We start from the raw sequence: 16,947 nt of genomic DNA on the forward strand, positions 1-16,947 counted from the left end.
TACAGAAAAGAAATTGTCCGTAAGTCCTGCTGCCTCTGCCCACCTATCTAGCTGCAAATGACCAACTGCAGCCAACACCTCATAAAATAAGACAAGTGAAGGCAAATCACTTCTCCACACTGCTACTTAAAGAAGTGTTTTGCCAATACAAATACAATGAAATGGAATACACCTCATCTTTCTTATTTATCCTTATAAATGGCCAAAATATCAAGCAATCCTGAAAAAAGCACCATGATAAAATAGCAAAATCAAAATTCATTGTCCTCTGTTGAAGCTATTTATCGTCAGAGCAGCCTGAGTCAGGGACACGGCAACTTCTGAAAGACACTCAGGGTGCTGAACCAGTCTCTTTTGCAATCTAAATGAATGCAACGAATGAACCATCACTCTCATAGCAGAGAGGAGACAGTTCATGCAAATTATCTAACTTCAGTTTTCATTAATAATACACTGCTAATCACACAGAGCTGTCTAAGTGCTTAGTACTACCGACAGATTTTGTTTAGCCTTTTGTTTAGCTACAGGACAAGCTTTCCATACATGCTGGAGGAGGAAAGGGAAGACTTCTTTTGGAGTTCCCTTCTTTTTTCCAGTTATTAGATCTGCAACACAGCATGCTTACCAAGTGGAACAAAAAAGGGAATAAAAGCCTACTTTCTCTTTTCTTCTGCCCCCAAAAGCCTCCCAGTAGTGATCATTAAATATCCTGTTGTTGTAGCTTTTATCCTACAAGTTCAGCTGGAGACCTGATTGGCAAAAGGTTTATTGTACCTTGGTGATCATCAGTAGATGCCTTGAAATAACAGTCTAAGATGAATTCAAGATTGAATGTGTGTATGGTAACTGCTGAGTCACAGTCTGAACTACTGATTGAGCAGCTGGGGAAAGGACCAAGTCAGCCCTGGGAGCACAGGTGAAGGCAGTTCACCAGTTCACCTGTGTGACCAGAAGGGGTGGAGCCTGGCTGCAACTCTCTTAGACTTCATTTAAGGACTGACTGTCACTGTGGAAGGATCTCTGGTCAGAGATCCCTCCCTTGTGGAGTTTCCTTTGCAAGCCTAGATCTTCACAGACAGGTGAGCACTTTTACTTTGTAACACCTTTCCATCATGCTAGTCTCTTTGTCATTACTCCTTCTGCATCACCATCCTATCGTGTTGATCTTTCTGGTTATTACAATGTGCCTCAGAAAAAGTGTCTACACTTCTGCCCTACCAGAAGGGATAACTGTCTGTGAATGCCATCATACAAGGTGTTCAATGCAGGCGGCCATAAGAAGGGAGCTGAGTGGTCTGCTTATGTTTAAAATGAATTAAAGTGGACAACACTGTGCTTTATCAGAAGAGTTACTTTCCCATTGTATGGCATCTCACCATTTTCCCAGGTTTTACCTGTACAAAAAACCAAAGAATCCAAGACAGAGAAGCAGAAAAATCCAAAGACATCAGGACACAGTGAGCAAGGGTTTTTAAGGCATGGTGCAAAGCAGCTTCATTTGACACTAGCCCACATACTAACAACACAGCAGGGACAGCACAGTTCTGATGTCTGCACACAACATTGCCAGACCATTCCTGACTCTGCACTACAGAAACACAGGCTCTATTAATACTCCTTTCCCTAGGCCACAAGCTGTAACTGCCAGTATGATGCAGTGGATTTCAGTGCACAGCATGTTCTGTCTGTCACAGACACGTGCAAGCTGAATCAATATGATCAATGTAACTTCTGCAACAAATCATCCAGTAGTTAAAGATTTCTGTAAACTCTACATTTTGCTAACTAGTCCTTTCTTTTCTTGTTTCAGCTTTGATATTGTTTGCTTTTTGCAAATCAAATGGGAAAAAATGTGCCATGATATTTAAAATGTTGTCTTTCACCTACACCATGTATTAAACTCTCCTTTCGGACCAGGAGGCCTGCAGAAAGCTGCATTAGATAGAATACATAGGATAGAAGCCTTAAGAAAAGTTCAGCAATAGCACAACTGAGCTGATGCTGCTGATTCCAAAGCTAACAGCAAGGCTACTGATGAATTCTTTGAGGGGAAAAAACAGCTGTAAGTAAAGCCTGTGTCTGCTCCTTCAGTGCCTTTCAGGCAAGGAGCTCCTTTCCTCTCCTCTCTAGCTAATGGCTCTTTACCCTGGCACTTAGGGAATAGGCAGCACCTGCTGATCTTCTGGGAAGAGCCCAAGCATCCTTTCCTGACTGCATCCTTTTCCGAGGCAGATTCTAAGTTCATTTTCTTTGCCTCAGATAACAGCTTAATGGTTACCCCGTAAGAAGATTAACTCTTGAAAGTGTATTAAGACAGCGAAGACTATGAGAAAAGCAAAACAAAAGCAAGATCAAAGTAAATCCAAAGTAAGCATACAACCATCCCTTCCCTAAGGGCAGAAGAACCAACCTCACAAAGCTTACTGCAGGTAAGTCTGAGTGCTATGTAGGATTTTAATTAAATCTTATCTCTTGTTATTTCTAGTTGCTGTACTCACGTCAGTGTGTCCTAGGACCACTGTAAATATTTTCTTGCTGTGCTCCTATCCTCGGTGCTGTCAGTCTTCAAAATCCATCTTTGCACTCTGTGAGAAACCCAGAGTGCTGAGCAGAACATCCAGCCAGGTTCAGGATCAGTGCAGTAGAGCCTGGCTCCTCATCATATAGAGGTTTCAGTGACAAGAAAGCAGAGAATTATCGTCTTCACTTACTTGCCTCAGACACTGTTCTCCTCTGCTCTTGGAAGAGCATGGTCCAGCTGCTACAACCTCCACCATGTATTTGCCTTTGAACATTGGTATCTTTTCTCAGCTTCCTGCAATGATTCTGCAGAGCAGGACAAACCTCAAGGAAGGCATCCTCTAACAGATCTCAAAGAAAACCTAAAAACTGTCCAGTGCTTCCTAGCACATCTCTCTGATGTTCCCTCAGCTAGAATCCAAGCAGCTGTAACACCTCTCTGTTTTATGACTGTACATCACCTAGTTGCTGTCATGGCACAGATCCATGAAGGCATGAATACATCTGTCCTAGCTCAAGCTGCTTAGCTGTTGTCTGTGATAGCAGAGCTGCTTCTGCAGGTAGCAAGGCAATTACGCAAGAGGTAACCAGCCCACCTCAATTGACTCTGCAATCCCAGCTCTCCACAGGGACTGAAAAATAAGCTCAGGAGACCAGGAGTAACAGCAGACACTGCCTTTGTTCGGAGGGGTCAATCTGGGCCTTTGCTTTTGTAGCTGAGGTCTCACCTGCCTACTGCTCCTTAGCTCAATTATCTTAAACAAAAACAATGAGAAAGCACCAGAAAACAGCATTGCCCTGGCGCCCACATCGAAGCACCACTGTCAATAATAGGCCAGCTCCAAGAGAAAAGATGCGATCAAATATATTAGATAACATGCCAACACATTCCACTCCTGCAGAAAATTCCCTCCCTCCAGTGTCCTCTTCTGACCTTTTGTTCACTCCAACCTCAAAGCCTACCACTGGAAATCCCCTGTTATTAGGAACAAGGAGTTGAAATTGACAGTTCAGTATTGAAAGCAGTCACATCCCCACTTCATAATCTTAACATCTATGGCAAAACTCACCCCACCATTCCCCTCAGTATTCACAGAGCTTGCAGAGGACTCACCCACCATCTTCTCTCAATCTGGAAGGTCCCTGCTGAAGACAGATGACCTGTTGGTGGCGTGGCAACTGCAGACTGCCAAGAGAGATCTGCACCAGGTTTGGCTCCAGAGAGAAGATTTTCTTTGCAAACACATTGCAAAGAAATATCAGGATCATACAACAGAAGACACCAGTTTTCCACTCAGACCTTACAACATCCTGGGAAATACAGCAGGTGGGTACCCAGGATCAGCCTGCTTTTCCAACAGCATGTGATGGAACTGCTGCTGAGTGGAGACACAGCTTCTCAAGATGCACAAAGTTAAAGATCCCTGGAGTTGAAGACTGAAATTGGGTAAAAAGATACTCCTAGGTAAGCTGAAAGTACTGAAAAGTACAGCCACTTTCAGGTGCTAAGCTGCTTTTAGCAAGGGGAGTCCAGGACCCGCTGGCAAGAGCTGCTCCAATGGATGATCCACATCTTTTTCCACGTAGTACTGTGTGACAGTCACAAAACCTGCTCTCTCAAACCTCATTAAGAGAGGGCTTGTGGGCATACTGTAATTCCAAAGCATTCATCACCACCACTTCTCCAAGTGGCAAAGTACTGGAGAAGGGAGAAAGACAGGAAACATCATCTGAGCTGTACACTTCACACTTTGAAGAAAGAGCATCCAGAACCCTCTACTTTAATTCTACCAAGGTGTCTTTCTGCTCAGTAAAAACCTATAGAAACAGATAAAAAGGAGATTCTGGTTTTATTGTCGCTACTGTAAATGGCATCATTCCAATTAGTATTAAAGATTGCAAAATTGAAAGTAAGGGTGTGGGTAGGCAGGAAAATTATTGATGCTATATTAAACTTTGTTCAAAGCCTTTCTTTTCCTTTAAAACACACACACACACGATACTCTCCTTTATACATGCAAAAATAATGTTTGATGGAAAAGATCTGGTCCCAGTATAACTCCAAGAAATTGTTACCAACAAATTTCAGACTGTCACAGTTTAAAGACAAACTGACCTCTGATACACACACACACACACAGATAAATAGAAAACAGCGCAGCCTCTTTCTTCAGTAGACTGATATCTCACTGTATGGCCTCATTAACTGTCAGGCTTCCAGATGGGATATGAAGATAATGAAAGCCAGTCACTCTGATGTCAAGGCAAGAATCTGTTCTCTTTCCAGCTCCTGTTGTCATAACACCATGAATTATTCCCTCGTGCCTGTACAGCATGCTAACTTCTGCTCAAGAAATTTGCCAGGCATCATCACAGTCTCACAGATTTTATCAGGACAGGAGTTTCAGTAGATCAGTAATGAAAATTGAGAGCTAAGGTGATTTCTCAGACCAGCTTCAACAAGCATACAGTACAAGGGTTCCATTGTGCAAAGTTCATCAGAAGGACATGAGCTAATTAACTAAGCGGCTTTTTGGAACTTGTTAGTTTAAAAGTAACAGTTTTCACTGTAAACAGTAAAGTATTATCTATACCAAAAGCTAAAAACTTTGGAGCACATTTCCAAATTGGATTTATTAGCAGAACTCAGTATCAGCCCCACCAAAACATTTTAGTATACAAATCTAGACAAAAACTCTATTATCTGTACGTGTCCACAGACATTTCAGTAGGAGGAACAATTGAGACCACTTGTACTAATGAAATCTAAGAAGCCTGCTGCAACATTCAGACCTAGATTTCTGCCGCTCTAAGACCCCAATTATAGTCTAATTAAAAATGTAAACCAGCAGTCTTTCCAGTGAAAAAGCGATTTTACAATTATGTACTTAGCCATACTCAAGGTAAGAGTAAAAGTATTTTGGAGAAAAAAATAAATGCAGCCGTACGTTCCAACTGAAAAATACTTCAAAACACACTGCACTTTTTTTTTCCATTGAAGTATTTTCTGTATGTTAAAGGAGGTACCAGAGGGAATTTTTTTCATTGCTCTATTACATAAACTCTGCACATTCAACATTATGGGGCTGTTTGCCTTACCAGCCATTTCTTTCCTTTGTGTGGATTTTTCAAATACTGAAGAGGAAGATAACATACTTTTTAGTATCTGAAAATAACAGTAGCACAAACTGCATGCCAGGTGAGGAATAAAGGACAGGAGGACTGGAGAAAAACAGGTATGCCACATTCAATTAAGCGGAACTCATTTTTTCTACAGTTATGTTGCTCTGTCGCTTTATGGAAGAGCTCCACTTCCAGAAGAATACAACCAGGCTTTATTCGAAGGACTGGAGTTTTTTCCTCAGCTGGTGAGCATATACTATCTAACCTAAATAATTTCCTAGGGTAACTCTCATTCATATTCAGAATAATCACAAGACTAGAGAGTGTTGAAAGATGCAGGGAAAAAAAGGTTTACCAAAACAAATGGTCATGCTTTGAAAATAACCCACTTTATAAACCAAGAGCATTTTTTGAAATTTGTAGAGATCTCATTTAAACACCAGGTTTCAGAGAGTTCACAAAGAATCACTACACCCCTCACACTCTTAAGCTTTAAGTAAGGACAACACACACAAAGTCCATATGATAATGCCATAAACATCACTCTGAAAAATCAGACAAATTTTTTGGAGACTGGTAAAAAAGAGTTCAGTTCTGCAGGCACTAAAGACCAATTTTAACCTTTTTATTCATCTATGTTTTGAAGCTGTTCTTCCACACTTACCTTTTAGCATAGCTGTATTTCAGAAGCACCACAAAGGGTGAGGAAACACGTTCTACTACAGCAGCTGCTGTAGTGGGGACACATCCCCCTCAAGGCTCTGGCTCTACTCCATCCCACCTATGAATATAAACCCTGGCATGCTGCTTGACCTGAGCTACTGTGCTGTGAGACCTCTGCTGAAACCCTGAAGAGCCTCTTTTCAGCAGGAAGCAGATTAGATACATCAAGATCAGGATGCCATCCATTCCCTTCTCACAGACATCAGCAGGATGCCAGGCAGCTTCCATATATGGCGGTACTTGCTTCACATCTTGCAAGAGTTTAACAAGGGCTGATGAAGTGTAAGACATGTCACAGGACTCGGAAATAACTGACTCACCTTGCTCACTTTCTTCTTTTTCTTCAGATCTCTGGTACAACTATTCCTTCCTCAATACCCAGCTCCTAACCAAACACATCACTAAGCAAAGTCCGAATCTGAAGCTTACCTGATCTTTCTCAGGCTTGTCAGAGATGTCATTCAGACTGGTGGAAGTCAGATTTCTGTGAGTCATGGCTGGACTGCCTGTAAGAACAATGCCAATACCAATTAAAGCACCTATTTAAATCCAGTCAGAAGAACACAGAGGCTCAGGCTACAGCAACACCTTTCCTTGCACGTGGGAAGTTGATGTGATCAATTTAAGACCATGACAGGCTGCTTTCTGTAACTTCACGTGGCACATGGGATAGAAAAATTCTAAACCTTGTTCACCTCTGACCCAAAGCATTCTCACAGCTCATAGGACTGCAAAAAAATATCTAAGGACATCTCCTAATTCCTGTCTGGGTTGGCGGGGAAGCAAAGTAGCAACTGGCTGCTGAAAGAGGCAACTGGGTCATCCATTCTTTACAGAACAGGGGGCACTCCCTTCTTACTGCCAACCTTTTGCCATAGCTATCCTACAGAGATGCTATCTGCCTGCATTCTTCTGCACCCAATACTTCAGCGCACAGGAGGAAGGTTGGCAGCTCTTGGTCTTTTGAAACAGCAGATAACAAAATTCTACTTTTCTACCACTAGCCATATTAAATAAACTCATGAACCTTAGGGGTTTTACTGTTTGAAACAACACATGTGTCAAATCAATAGGCAAAAAAGTCTCCAGTTCCTGACACCAGATACTTCAGAGAGAAAGAAAAGTACTGGAGACCAAGAGCTAAAGCCTTTAAACTCCACTTCTCTCTCAAAGGCCAGCTGCTCCTCTAAGCTTGACATGATGGCATTCAATCACTGCTTACTCTCTTTTGGATTACTTTTCTATTTACTCTTATGTTCTCAAAGAGTAGCTGACTATATGAAAATAGTTCTAAAGGACTTGCAAGAAAATCTAGAAATAGCCATAATCATGAAAGAAGAAAAATCATAGAATAGCAAAGAAACTTCTGGGATGGATACAACATCCCAACACTCAGCAATCAGCACGCTCTTTAATAATTGTTCTGAAATTTTTCACCCTTCTCCCAGAAACCTGAAGCATAGCAACAAGAGCTCTTACCAGTGTTTCTGATCATGAGCATAATTGGAAAGAGAGAAAACACTCAGAAAGAAATTGCACTGAGGCACTTCCCAAATTCTGAGATATCTCTAGGCTAGTGTATGTTTTGAGAAAACAGTGATTAAACTTATGGTTTGATATTCATAACAAAATGAAAGTTCAAATTTTCAGCAACTCCCACAGAGAAATGAACTTGGTAATATATCTGAATATCAAGAAATAGGTAATAATTATATAAAATAACAACTAATAAATACAAGGAGTCATAAGAAAAAGATTTGGACAACCCCCCCCCTCTCCTTTCCCCCCAGAAAGGAGATATTGTTTTCCTTACAATATGTTTCATATATACAGAGACGGATTTATGATATTCTTTCTCATGAGCCACTCTGAATCACAGTATATGCTGTGCATTATTGCCACATCCAGGAATGATGACACAGCAAAAACGAAGCACAAGTGTATCTTATAAAAGGAATATCCTCAGATTTTTCTTCTTCATGTTGTTACTGCTTGCCAGGCTTAAGACCCCACCTATATCTACTAAGTTCTTACAAATGTGTTTATTCATAGCATGAGAAATGCCACTTGAAGGACTGGTTTAAGTTACGTATATAAGTAACCATTCTCCTAATTATTAGCAAGCCAAACTTAGAAATATTTACAGCACTTGATTGACTGTTTGATATGAATCTGTACAGAGGAGATAAGCATGTATGCAAAACAGGAAAAAAGCGATTAAACTTGTTTATGTACATTGCATCTCTTACGTGGAAGAGACATTACTTTGTGTTTCTAAAAAGGTGTACGTAACACTTTGAGATGTAGATATTTAATAAATAATAAAAGATTAGATGGATTTATTATATATATTTATTTTTTTTTCTAAAAAGCAGGTTCCTGGAAAATTGAATCCCATTACTGAAATCCAAGGCTCCTTTTTCTTACATGGTGTGACTAATTATCTTTGAAAGGTTGCACAGATACTGCCAAAACTCTGGGAAATCTTTGACAAATCTATAAATATAGTGTTAAATTAAAATGAAAGATTGAAGCTCTATATAGAAATGCACATGGCTGTTTTGCAAATCTGAGCCAATACAATCAATTGAAAAGGCAGGGAAGCACTTTCTTTAAAACGTGAAGATTGTTCACACTGGTAATTGGTTCCATGCAGGTCAGTGACTCAAAGCAAAGTCCCTATCAGTTCATTTAAGTGCTGGCAAGTGATAGAAAATAAAGAAAAAAGTATTCAGCGGAGTTAAACAGATCTGGAGAAGCTCAGAGTCCCCTGGAGATGGGCAGATCCCACACAGCCTGCCTGCACAAAACCGGTTCGTGAGAGCTTTTCCACTGTTGTAGCCAGGGAGAGTGCAGCACAGAGACCCATTTCCTCTTCTTCCAGCCTTATCATGATACCTTTGAGTCTCGGAATGGCTAATGCCTCTAGCTGAGAAGGAACTAAATATGGCTTCCAAAACGTTCTGAAGAAGTGCAGAAAATGCAGATGATTTTATTTTATAGGGTTGTTAAACATGGTTTTAATACAATTTATTCAGAAGTGCTGCACTGCATAATTGTAGAGTAAGGCATGTGCTAAAGCTCTCTTCATTTCCTGAGCACCACTTGGGCAGTTTTACAGATTTCTGGGTCCAGTCCTGAAAATTAGAGTCCCCAGCTTTCATAGCTGATAACTTTCTGGACTACAGCATGTATTTCCCCTATTACTAGAAGTATGGGACTGCAGATTTGTTAGAAGATTACTACCCTTTCTTGCTAAAGGAAGTGGCTAATAACTATCACCTCTCTCTGCTTCTCAAGCAGCAATTACCTTTTCTCTCAATTTCCCAGCACAGTCACCATAAACACACCAAACTACAGTAGCTCTTCTCAGAGAATCCTTTTTTTTTGAGGTTTCTCATTTTTATTCCAGATACAGACAGACCAATGTGCCAAAAAACTTGCACCCTTTCCGCTTCTATTTAATAAAGATACCGCATTTCCCTACAAACATGGCCTTGTAAATGCTCTTAAATCATCACTGCTAGCATTACCTCTGCAAGGCCAAAAAAGGACAAGGGAATGGAGCTCAGAAGTGAGGGCACCAGACAAAGCTCTGTACAAAAAGCATGAACATGTGGGGCTGAAGGGTCTCATGAAACTTCTTTGTCACAATCCTCAGGCTGAAAAGCATCCCCCTCTCACCCATAAATCTCTAGCTGGCAATTCAACATTGCTCTTCTGTTTTCTGTAAAGAAACTTCTTGTTTTACTTCTTACTTCAGCCAGTGACAGATTGGAAACCATAAGCATCACCTTTAACCATCTTTGCTGACCTAAGAAACTTGACTGCGCCACAGCTTGCATTTAGAAGTTTGCCCCAAATCCCTGCATTTATACTGACTGTGAAGTAAAGCCACTGAAATGCTGCTACAAATGCAGGATGTGTTTTGTGCAAACCTGTACCAAAAGCCATTTGGCTTTGTGGACATCATCATTCAAATCTGTACAGCCCAGATCTCCAAACTCATGTTTGTAACAGCTGCACCACTGAAGACTTGAAGTCAGGAAGGATGTGGCATTTTTTTGGTTGTGTGTAATGAGCTTCTCATAAGAGCAAACTCAAACATTGAAGATGACCGTGACAGGGAAACATGTAGCAAGCCCAGCAACATCACTTGTGAGAAAGACAGGAAAGAGGGGACTGAGTCCTCAGGTGTACAGCTTCTCTGAGTGGAAAAAAAATACAGAGGCAGAAGAAAGCAACAAGCCTATCAGTCTACAGACTCTCAGTGCCATAAACAAATCAGTAATGTAAAAGGTTTCTGCTGCTGAAATTTCAGCCAAAGACTTCAGCACACGATGATCACCCTAGCACTGTTTGCTAACGGTATTTACATGATTCAGGCCTCAATTATATTGCCATCTCTTTGGCAAAGGCAACATGAATCTCTCCTTGGCTGTGCTCAGTAAAGTACTGATGCAAAAAGAAAGGCAATCAATCCAAACTCCTCTATTTTACTGCCTCATTCTACTAACAAGCTTGGTAGTCATCCTTCACAATCAATATCCTGAAATTCAGATTTCTACATATTGCCATGGCTTATAAAGAACATCTTTGTGTCATCAGAGCAGCAGACTGTGCTTTCCTGTGGAAACAGCTCACTCCTCTGTGATCAGCAAGTCTCCCAGTGAGTAATATTTTACAAGGATAAAATGACACGCAGCCTGAGAAAAGCCCAGCTCATCACAGAGAGACAAAGCTGGAGGCGTCTGAGAGCTATGTGACAAAGGAAACCTATTTCTGTATTTAATTTATATGGAAATTAAAATATTTAACTTTCTTGCATTTATTTTATTACATTGATGGCAAAATTCATGAGACGCTCTCAACAGCCAAAGGATGTTTCAACACATGAATGAAATTTTGCTAGATGGGTTACAAGATAGCCTACTTCCTGAAAGGGAGTGCAGACTGACCTACCTGTTCCACCAGAGATGGAAGGAAAAACAAACATATAAAGCAAAAGAGTGAAAAAAGAGCAGGGTGTGGTGGGGGTAAATGGGCAGTCAGTATAGCAGCTATTCCATTCCCTCAAGAATGGATTTCCAGTCTATTGGCCCCGTTCATGCAGCAGTGAGCATTAAGGCATCAGCTGATGCCAGTCACCCATCCTTCCTTCTGGAAGCCCCCCAGCCCACTCCCCACATCCCAGTCTCTGACTTACTGAGCCATCCCACGCTGGGGCTGTGCTGCACTTGGATTTCATCATCCAGCGTGCGTGTCGCTAGGCAGGGCACGGAGCTCTGGAGTGGGCTGCGTGCTTTTGTGGTGCAAGCAGGAGACAGAGGCAGCAGCAGAGGGGAGGAAGAGAGCAAAGTTGAAAAGTCAAAGAAAAAAAATAAAAATGCTCATGCAGTTGCACAAAGAAGCGAGTTAGGAGACAGTGTTTGAACATTTGCGGTTACACAGAAGTGCACCTTCCTGTATAGTTTGGTAACAAAAGAAGCAAGCCTACTTATTTGGAACACAGAATGTCCCCTGCTGGCAAAGTCTGCAGCCAATCTTTCATCCTTTATGTCTAAAACTCAGGCATCTCAGAAGTAGACTTCAAACAAGTGATGAAGGCAGCTGAGATTTGAGCTGTGCTGAGCAGTCCCAGGAAGCAAAGCAGTTAGTAAAAATGGCAAACACAGTGCTTTTTTGGGGGGGAAAAAAAAAGTTGCTTCCCTGTAGGAGCCAACTTTGAGCATCCTGACTGTATACATACCCTGATGTACATCACTTAGGGCTTGGAAAGGCACACTACATTCCATACTGCTTCAAATAAAGCAAATGGATAAATGCATCATGGGTTGTTGTTGTGTTTTTTTTTTTCCAAGCGTCCCTGGAGAATATCTCTCTTCTCCTGTGCTCCTCCTTATTCAGTTGACATTATATCTTTCAGCTCACTGGAAGGACTGTGGACACAGTTTCTGCGATAAATACTCAACTGAATAAGGCTGAACTCCAATATAGTATTTAAAAAATCACAGGGGAAGTTTTCAGCTTTTGCTAGCAGTCATTCTCTCAGTACAGTAGCCAATGCACTTAAAAGGTAGAATTGCTATTTTAGCTGGTACCAAAATTCTGTCAGCACAGCAAAAATAGAAACATTTGTTAGGTGTTTGAACATTCATATGGTGATGGGGAGCATGCCATTATTTAGGAGGGTTAGATACTCACACATAAACACATTACAGTTTTCTACAGCCTCCACCAGCTTGCCCTCAGTATAATTCGATCACTGCTCTTCAGCACTTTTGCCAAAGGCTCTCACAGGTGTTGTTATACAAAATGCTGGCAGGCATGAAACTTTTATGCAAAACCGAGGAAAATATGCACTGCATAGCAAATATCCTCATCACAGTACTGGCAAATGATTAGGAGACAGTCCTCAGGCACCTTCATAAGGAACAGTGAGCACTACTCTCATTTTATACAGTGGCAAACCAATGGCAGATCTGCATTATGACTCAAAGGGGTGCCAGTTGGGCAAAGGCTGCTGGATAGTGTCTAGTGTATGCACTATCTACTGGAGGGGCTCACTTCAAATGCTGCATCCTGTGCCAGGAAAGGACACAACTGGATTAACACAGAGAACTCTCAGAAAGACAGTTAACAAAACATGACATACAAAAACTCTGCAAGAGTTCAATTGGAACGTATCTAAAGGCCCTCAACGAACGTATCAGACATCTCAGCTCTCTGCCAATAGAAATGAAAAGGGCGCTGTCTTTGTAAGGTAACTTTTAGTAATTGCTTAGTACAGCTTTGTCTGCTCAGCTTTTTGATAATCATCTTTTTCCTGTTGAGTGGACAGCAAAGAAGTGCTTTGATTTATCCTCCTCCACTAAGCGTCAAACAAGAAATTATCATCTTTTGCAGTTTCTTTCTCAAGAGCAAAAGGCTCACTGAGAAAACATCCTCCCATAAACACAAGCACTAGGAAAGGGTAAGGAGCCATCTTCATGACACAGTTATGATTAAAAAGCACTCACTGCACACCTTTGCCACTCTGAAGCTCAACGCTTCTGCCAATCTGATTGCTCTGTAGGCTGTCATCAAAAAGAGCAGTGAAGCAAAAGCAGCGGGAGCAGGATGACTGCCTGCTGCAGAGCCACAGTCAGCCTGGCTGCGGCTCTCCAATGCACAGGAGCAGCCGGACCAGTCAGCATCAGGCACTGCAATGAGGGAAGGCAAACGGCCGCTCTGTGGGCTGCTCAGAGTCTACAAGCAGCTCACAGAGCTGCCACAGGCTCACAAAATTGTGCTGTCAGATCCTAGCACCTAGGCCTGACACTCAGAGACAGAAGTGAGAGCACCACAATACTTTTTATAAAGAAATTCACAATGCTCACTGCAATATCAAAGGAGCATAGAACGTATTGGGTTGGGAGGGATCTTAAAGATCAGCCATGAGCATGGCTGCCCTCTACCAGCTCAGGCTGCCCAGGGCCCCATCCCTCCTGGTCTTGAGAGCCTCCACAGATAGAGCATCCACAGCTTCTCTGGGCAGCTGTGTCAGCACCTCCAATATGTAATAAGCTACATCTTAGCAACTTATTGCTTATTTACTTTTCTCCTGACTTATGCAGAAATATGTATATATTTCTGCATATATTGTTCTAAGATATATGTATTCAAATATGTATACATATATATATATGTATTCAAATTCAAAACTTTTAACTGTGAATGACCTATATAAATACCAGAATAGTAGTTTCTAACAAGTTTACCACAAAGAAAATTTTCAAGCCTTTAAGATTTTGTCACCTTGTCATTCTGAAAGAAATGAGATACATGCACTTAAGAGTTTTTGAAGACCAGGGACCCAGGGTGTATTTTCAGATTTCTAACAAAAGTCCTTGAAAAAAAGTCTGTCACTGTTTAATTTGGGCTTTAAGTTTAACTTGAAAAAATATTAGGGAAAATCACGTGAGAATCCCTGCTAATGGCATCATCTGAAAGTGCTCCCTAAATGCATGCTTTTCGAAGTAATTCAATGTAATTAGATACCTGTCAGAATCATAAGTTCCAAAAGAATCGTGATTGTCCACTAAAAGCAATACAGTGCATAACATTTTTATACATAACATACCACAGGGTCTAGTTAAGCTTCAGTGGCTATTTCATTAACAACCTTTAACAAACACAAACTAAATTAGCAGAGCACTTTGTAATTTCCATCAAGGTGTTTTATGGTAGGTCTAAAGATGACAAGTTAGCCTTTTTAATAACATCAGTAAACATCAGCTGAGCAGAACACCAAGTTGTTTTTTAAATATACCAGCCTGTAAACCTACTATATGAAGGTGAGACTTAAGCACTGCACAAGTCCCTGTGTCCAGAATGACTGTCATTCTCATTAACCTGGATGCAGCATGAATATTGCATGGAAGTTTCACTGACACTGGAACAATAAAGCAGAAACTGAAAGGAAATATCTACCTGGAATGAAACTCCAGTTAAATTTATGAGTGCTTGGGGCTGATGGCCCTTTTATTATTGTTATTAGCTATGCTAAAAGGCAGATGCACTCCTGTCGGATTCATTAAAATTTTATCTGTGTAAAGGACAAATTCTGCCTTCAGAATTACATGGAAGACACTCATTGAACTCCAGGGAGCATAGTATAACTCCAGAATGTGTTTCACTGAGTTACTTTTTCATTAAAGTGTAAATAATAAATAACAGCAACAACTATTCATGAAGTATTTCCCTTTGTATTTGAGTCTCTCCCTCCTTAGAAGTACTTGAATTGTCATGAAACATAATGCTTTATTACATTCTCACTACACATGAATACTCTAGGTAGGAAACAGAGGCAAAACAAAATGAAAGAAGTTGCCGAAGGTCAACCAGTGGGCCAAGCAAAGCCAGAAAATAATTTCTTAAGAATTGGTCTCCTTAAATACAAAAGAGAAATTAATGGAAACCTAAAACACCTACTGTCTGAGTAAAGGATGCTCACAGCCATGAAAAATAAGCAGTGGCTAGAGTGAAAACTTAGATGAGTGCCCTTTACCAAAGTCAACCTCCCTGGAGAAGTAGGATATTATTTACTTTTAAATCAGTACTGAGTGTCTAACTCCTTATGGTAAAGCGTCAGGATTTATCATCCAAGTGATAAGACATTGTCTATGATTTACCCTCAAACCTTGTAAATAAGTTTTAATTCCTCTTTACACTCTGAGCTTTTGATGGCTCCTCAGTGAGTGACTTTAGCTGCAGAAAGGAAAGGTTGCCAACACTCACCGGCTGCTGAAAAACAAGGGGGCTGTTACAAACATATAGTTCAGCAAAGATAGAAGCAAGACAGAGGTAGAAGGTGGATGCACGTTGTAAATAGAGCAAGTCTTAACCCTTTCAGTTAAATTGTTGGCAAGTCTGAAGGAGACACTAATCTCACCAATACCATATAGTCAATCCTAAAGGTTTCTTTACATTTCTACACCTTAGGAATTACTTAAGTACTCAGAATAAAACAGTAGGCTTGGTTACTAGTTTAACCATAAGATAGGAAAAGAGTCTATCACTGCCCAAACACAGGCACTCCTTATATCCAGGAGTTTGTCTTTCAGCTTCCCTTACAATTTGAGAGCCATTAGGCCTGACTGTGGCACTGTAAACATACCATGAGCAGGCACAAAAACAGGTCTCTATGCCACCATGACCATGAGTGCCAAAGTGCCTATGCTTAAGCAGGTGATTTGCAGTTGGAGCCAAGAATCAAGTGAGTGCATCTCAGAGTGTATTTTTTTAAACAGAAGTTGGGAGCAAACAGTGGGGAAATTGTTGGAAGGCCAGAGGGGAAGACAGCAGAAAGCCCCAGAACATGTGGTGGAAGAACACAGTTTTTGAGGCGAACTGAAAACAAACGTGAGTTAGTCACTGGAACAGGTTGCCCAAGGAGGCTGTGGATGCCCCAATCCTGGAGGCATTCAAGGCCAGGCTGGATGGGTGGCTCTGGGCAGCCTGATCTAGTGGTTGGTGACCCTGCACATAACAGGGGGGTTGAAACTAGATGATCATTGTGGTCCTTTTCAACCCAGGCCATTCTATGATACAATCTGAAATGCCTGGTCTGAAAAATAAGCAGAAGGAGCAACAGTCCAACGCACAGTCCTGGTCTTTGCTCCATTGGACTCCTGCAGGGATATTCACCAAAAAGCTGCACACTTAGGACATTTCTTCAATTCATGTTTCTGTTCATTTTTTTCATTCATTCAATTATCAAGACACTGGTATGTGATAAGATGCATTATCGAGAGCAATAAATATTCTTCACATGCACATACACACCTGTAGCAAAAGCCAAGGACAATGAAAAGTAGGAAATATTAATTAAGTAAGGTAATTAGTGAGGGAGAAATGTTAGAGCAAGCTTTAGAAGCAGAACACAGAAAGCTTAGAGGCCTTAGAGACAGCAAGATGAGTATCAGCTTGCTCCTTTTTCTGGGTGTTTTAAAATAGCAACTTTCAGACAAGTTTTCATACTGCAACATGAGACAGTTTGCAGAACTCGAAGACACGAAAATTTTTTAACATTACTACTAA

At 41.0% G+C, this 16,947-nt stretch overlaps 1 protein-coding gene across 6 annotated transcripts in view; it reads right to left on the reverse strand.

Moving 5' to 3' along the window:
• The window catches only part of SLC4A4 (solute carrier family 4 member 4), a 231,487-nt gene that overhangs the window by 70,169 nt on the left and 144,371 nt on the right, over positions 1–16,947 (reverse strand). For 5 of the 6 annotated variants that reach the window (XM_052683190.1, XM_052683188.1, XM_052683187.1 and 2 more), the window contains 2 exons: positions 11,573–11,668; positions 6,796–6,872 (listed from right to left, as the gene is read on the reverse strand). In XM_052683190.1, the coding sequence (XP_052539150.1) occupies positions 6,796–6,872; positions 11,573–11,668 (173 nt within the window). The remainder of the gene's footprint in view (positions 1–6,795; positions 6,873–11,572; positions 11,669–16,947) is intronic. The other variant, XM_052683193.1, reaches the window with a different exon arrangement.

This window comes from Tympanuchus pallidicinctus, unplaced genomic scaffold (assembly GCF_026119805.1).
Source record: "Tympanuchus pallidicinctus isolate F22 unplaced genomic scaffold, pur_lepc_1.0 scaffold2, whole genome shotgun sequence".
In the NCBI taxonomy this organism is placed as follows: Eukaryota; Metazoa; Chordata; class Aves; order Galliformes; family Phasianidae; genus Tympanuchus; species Tympanuchus pallidicinctus.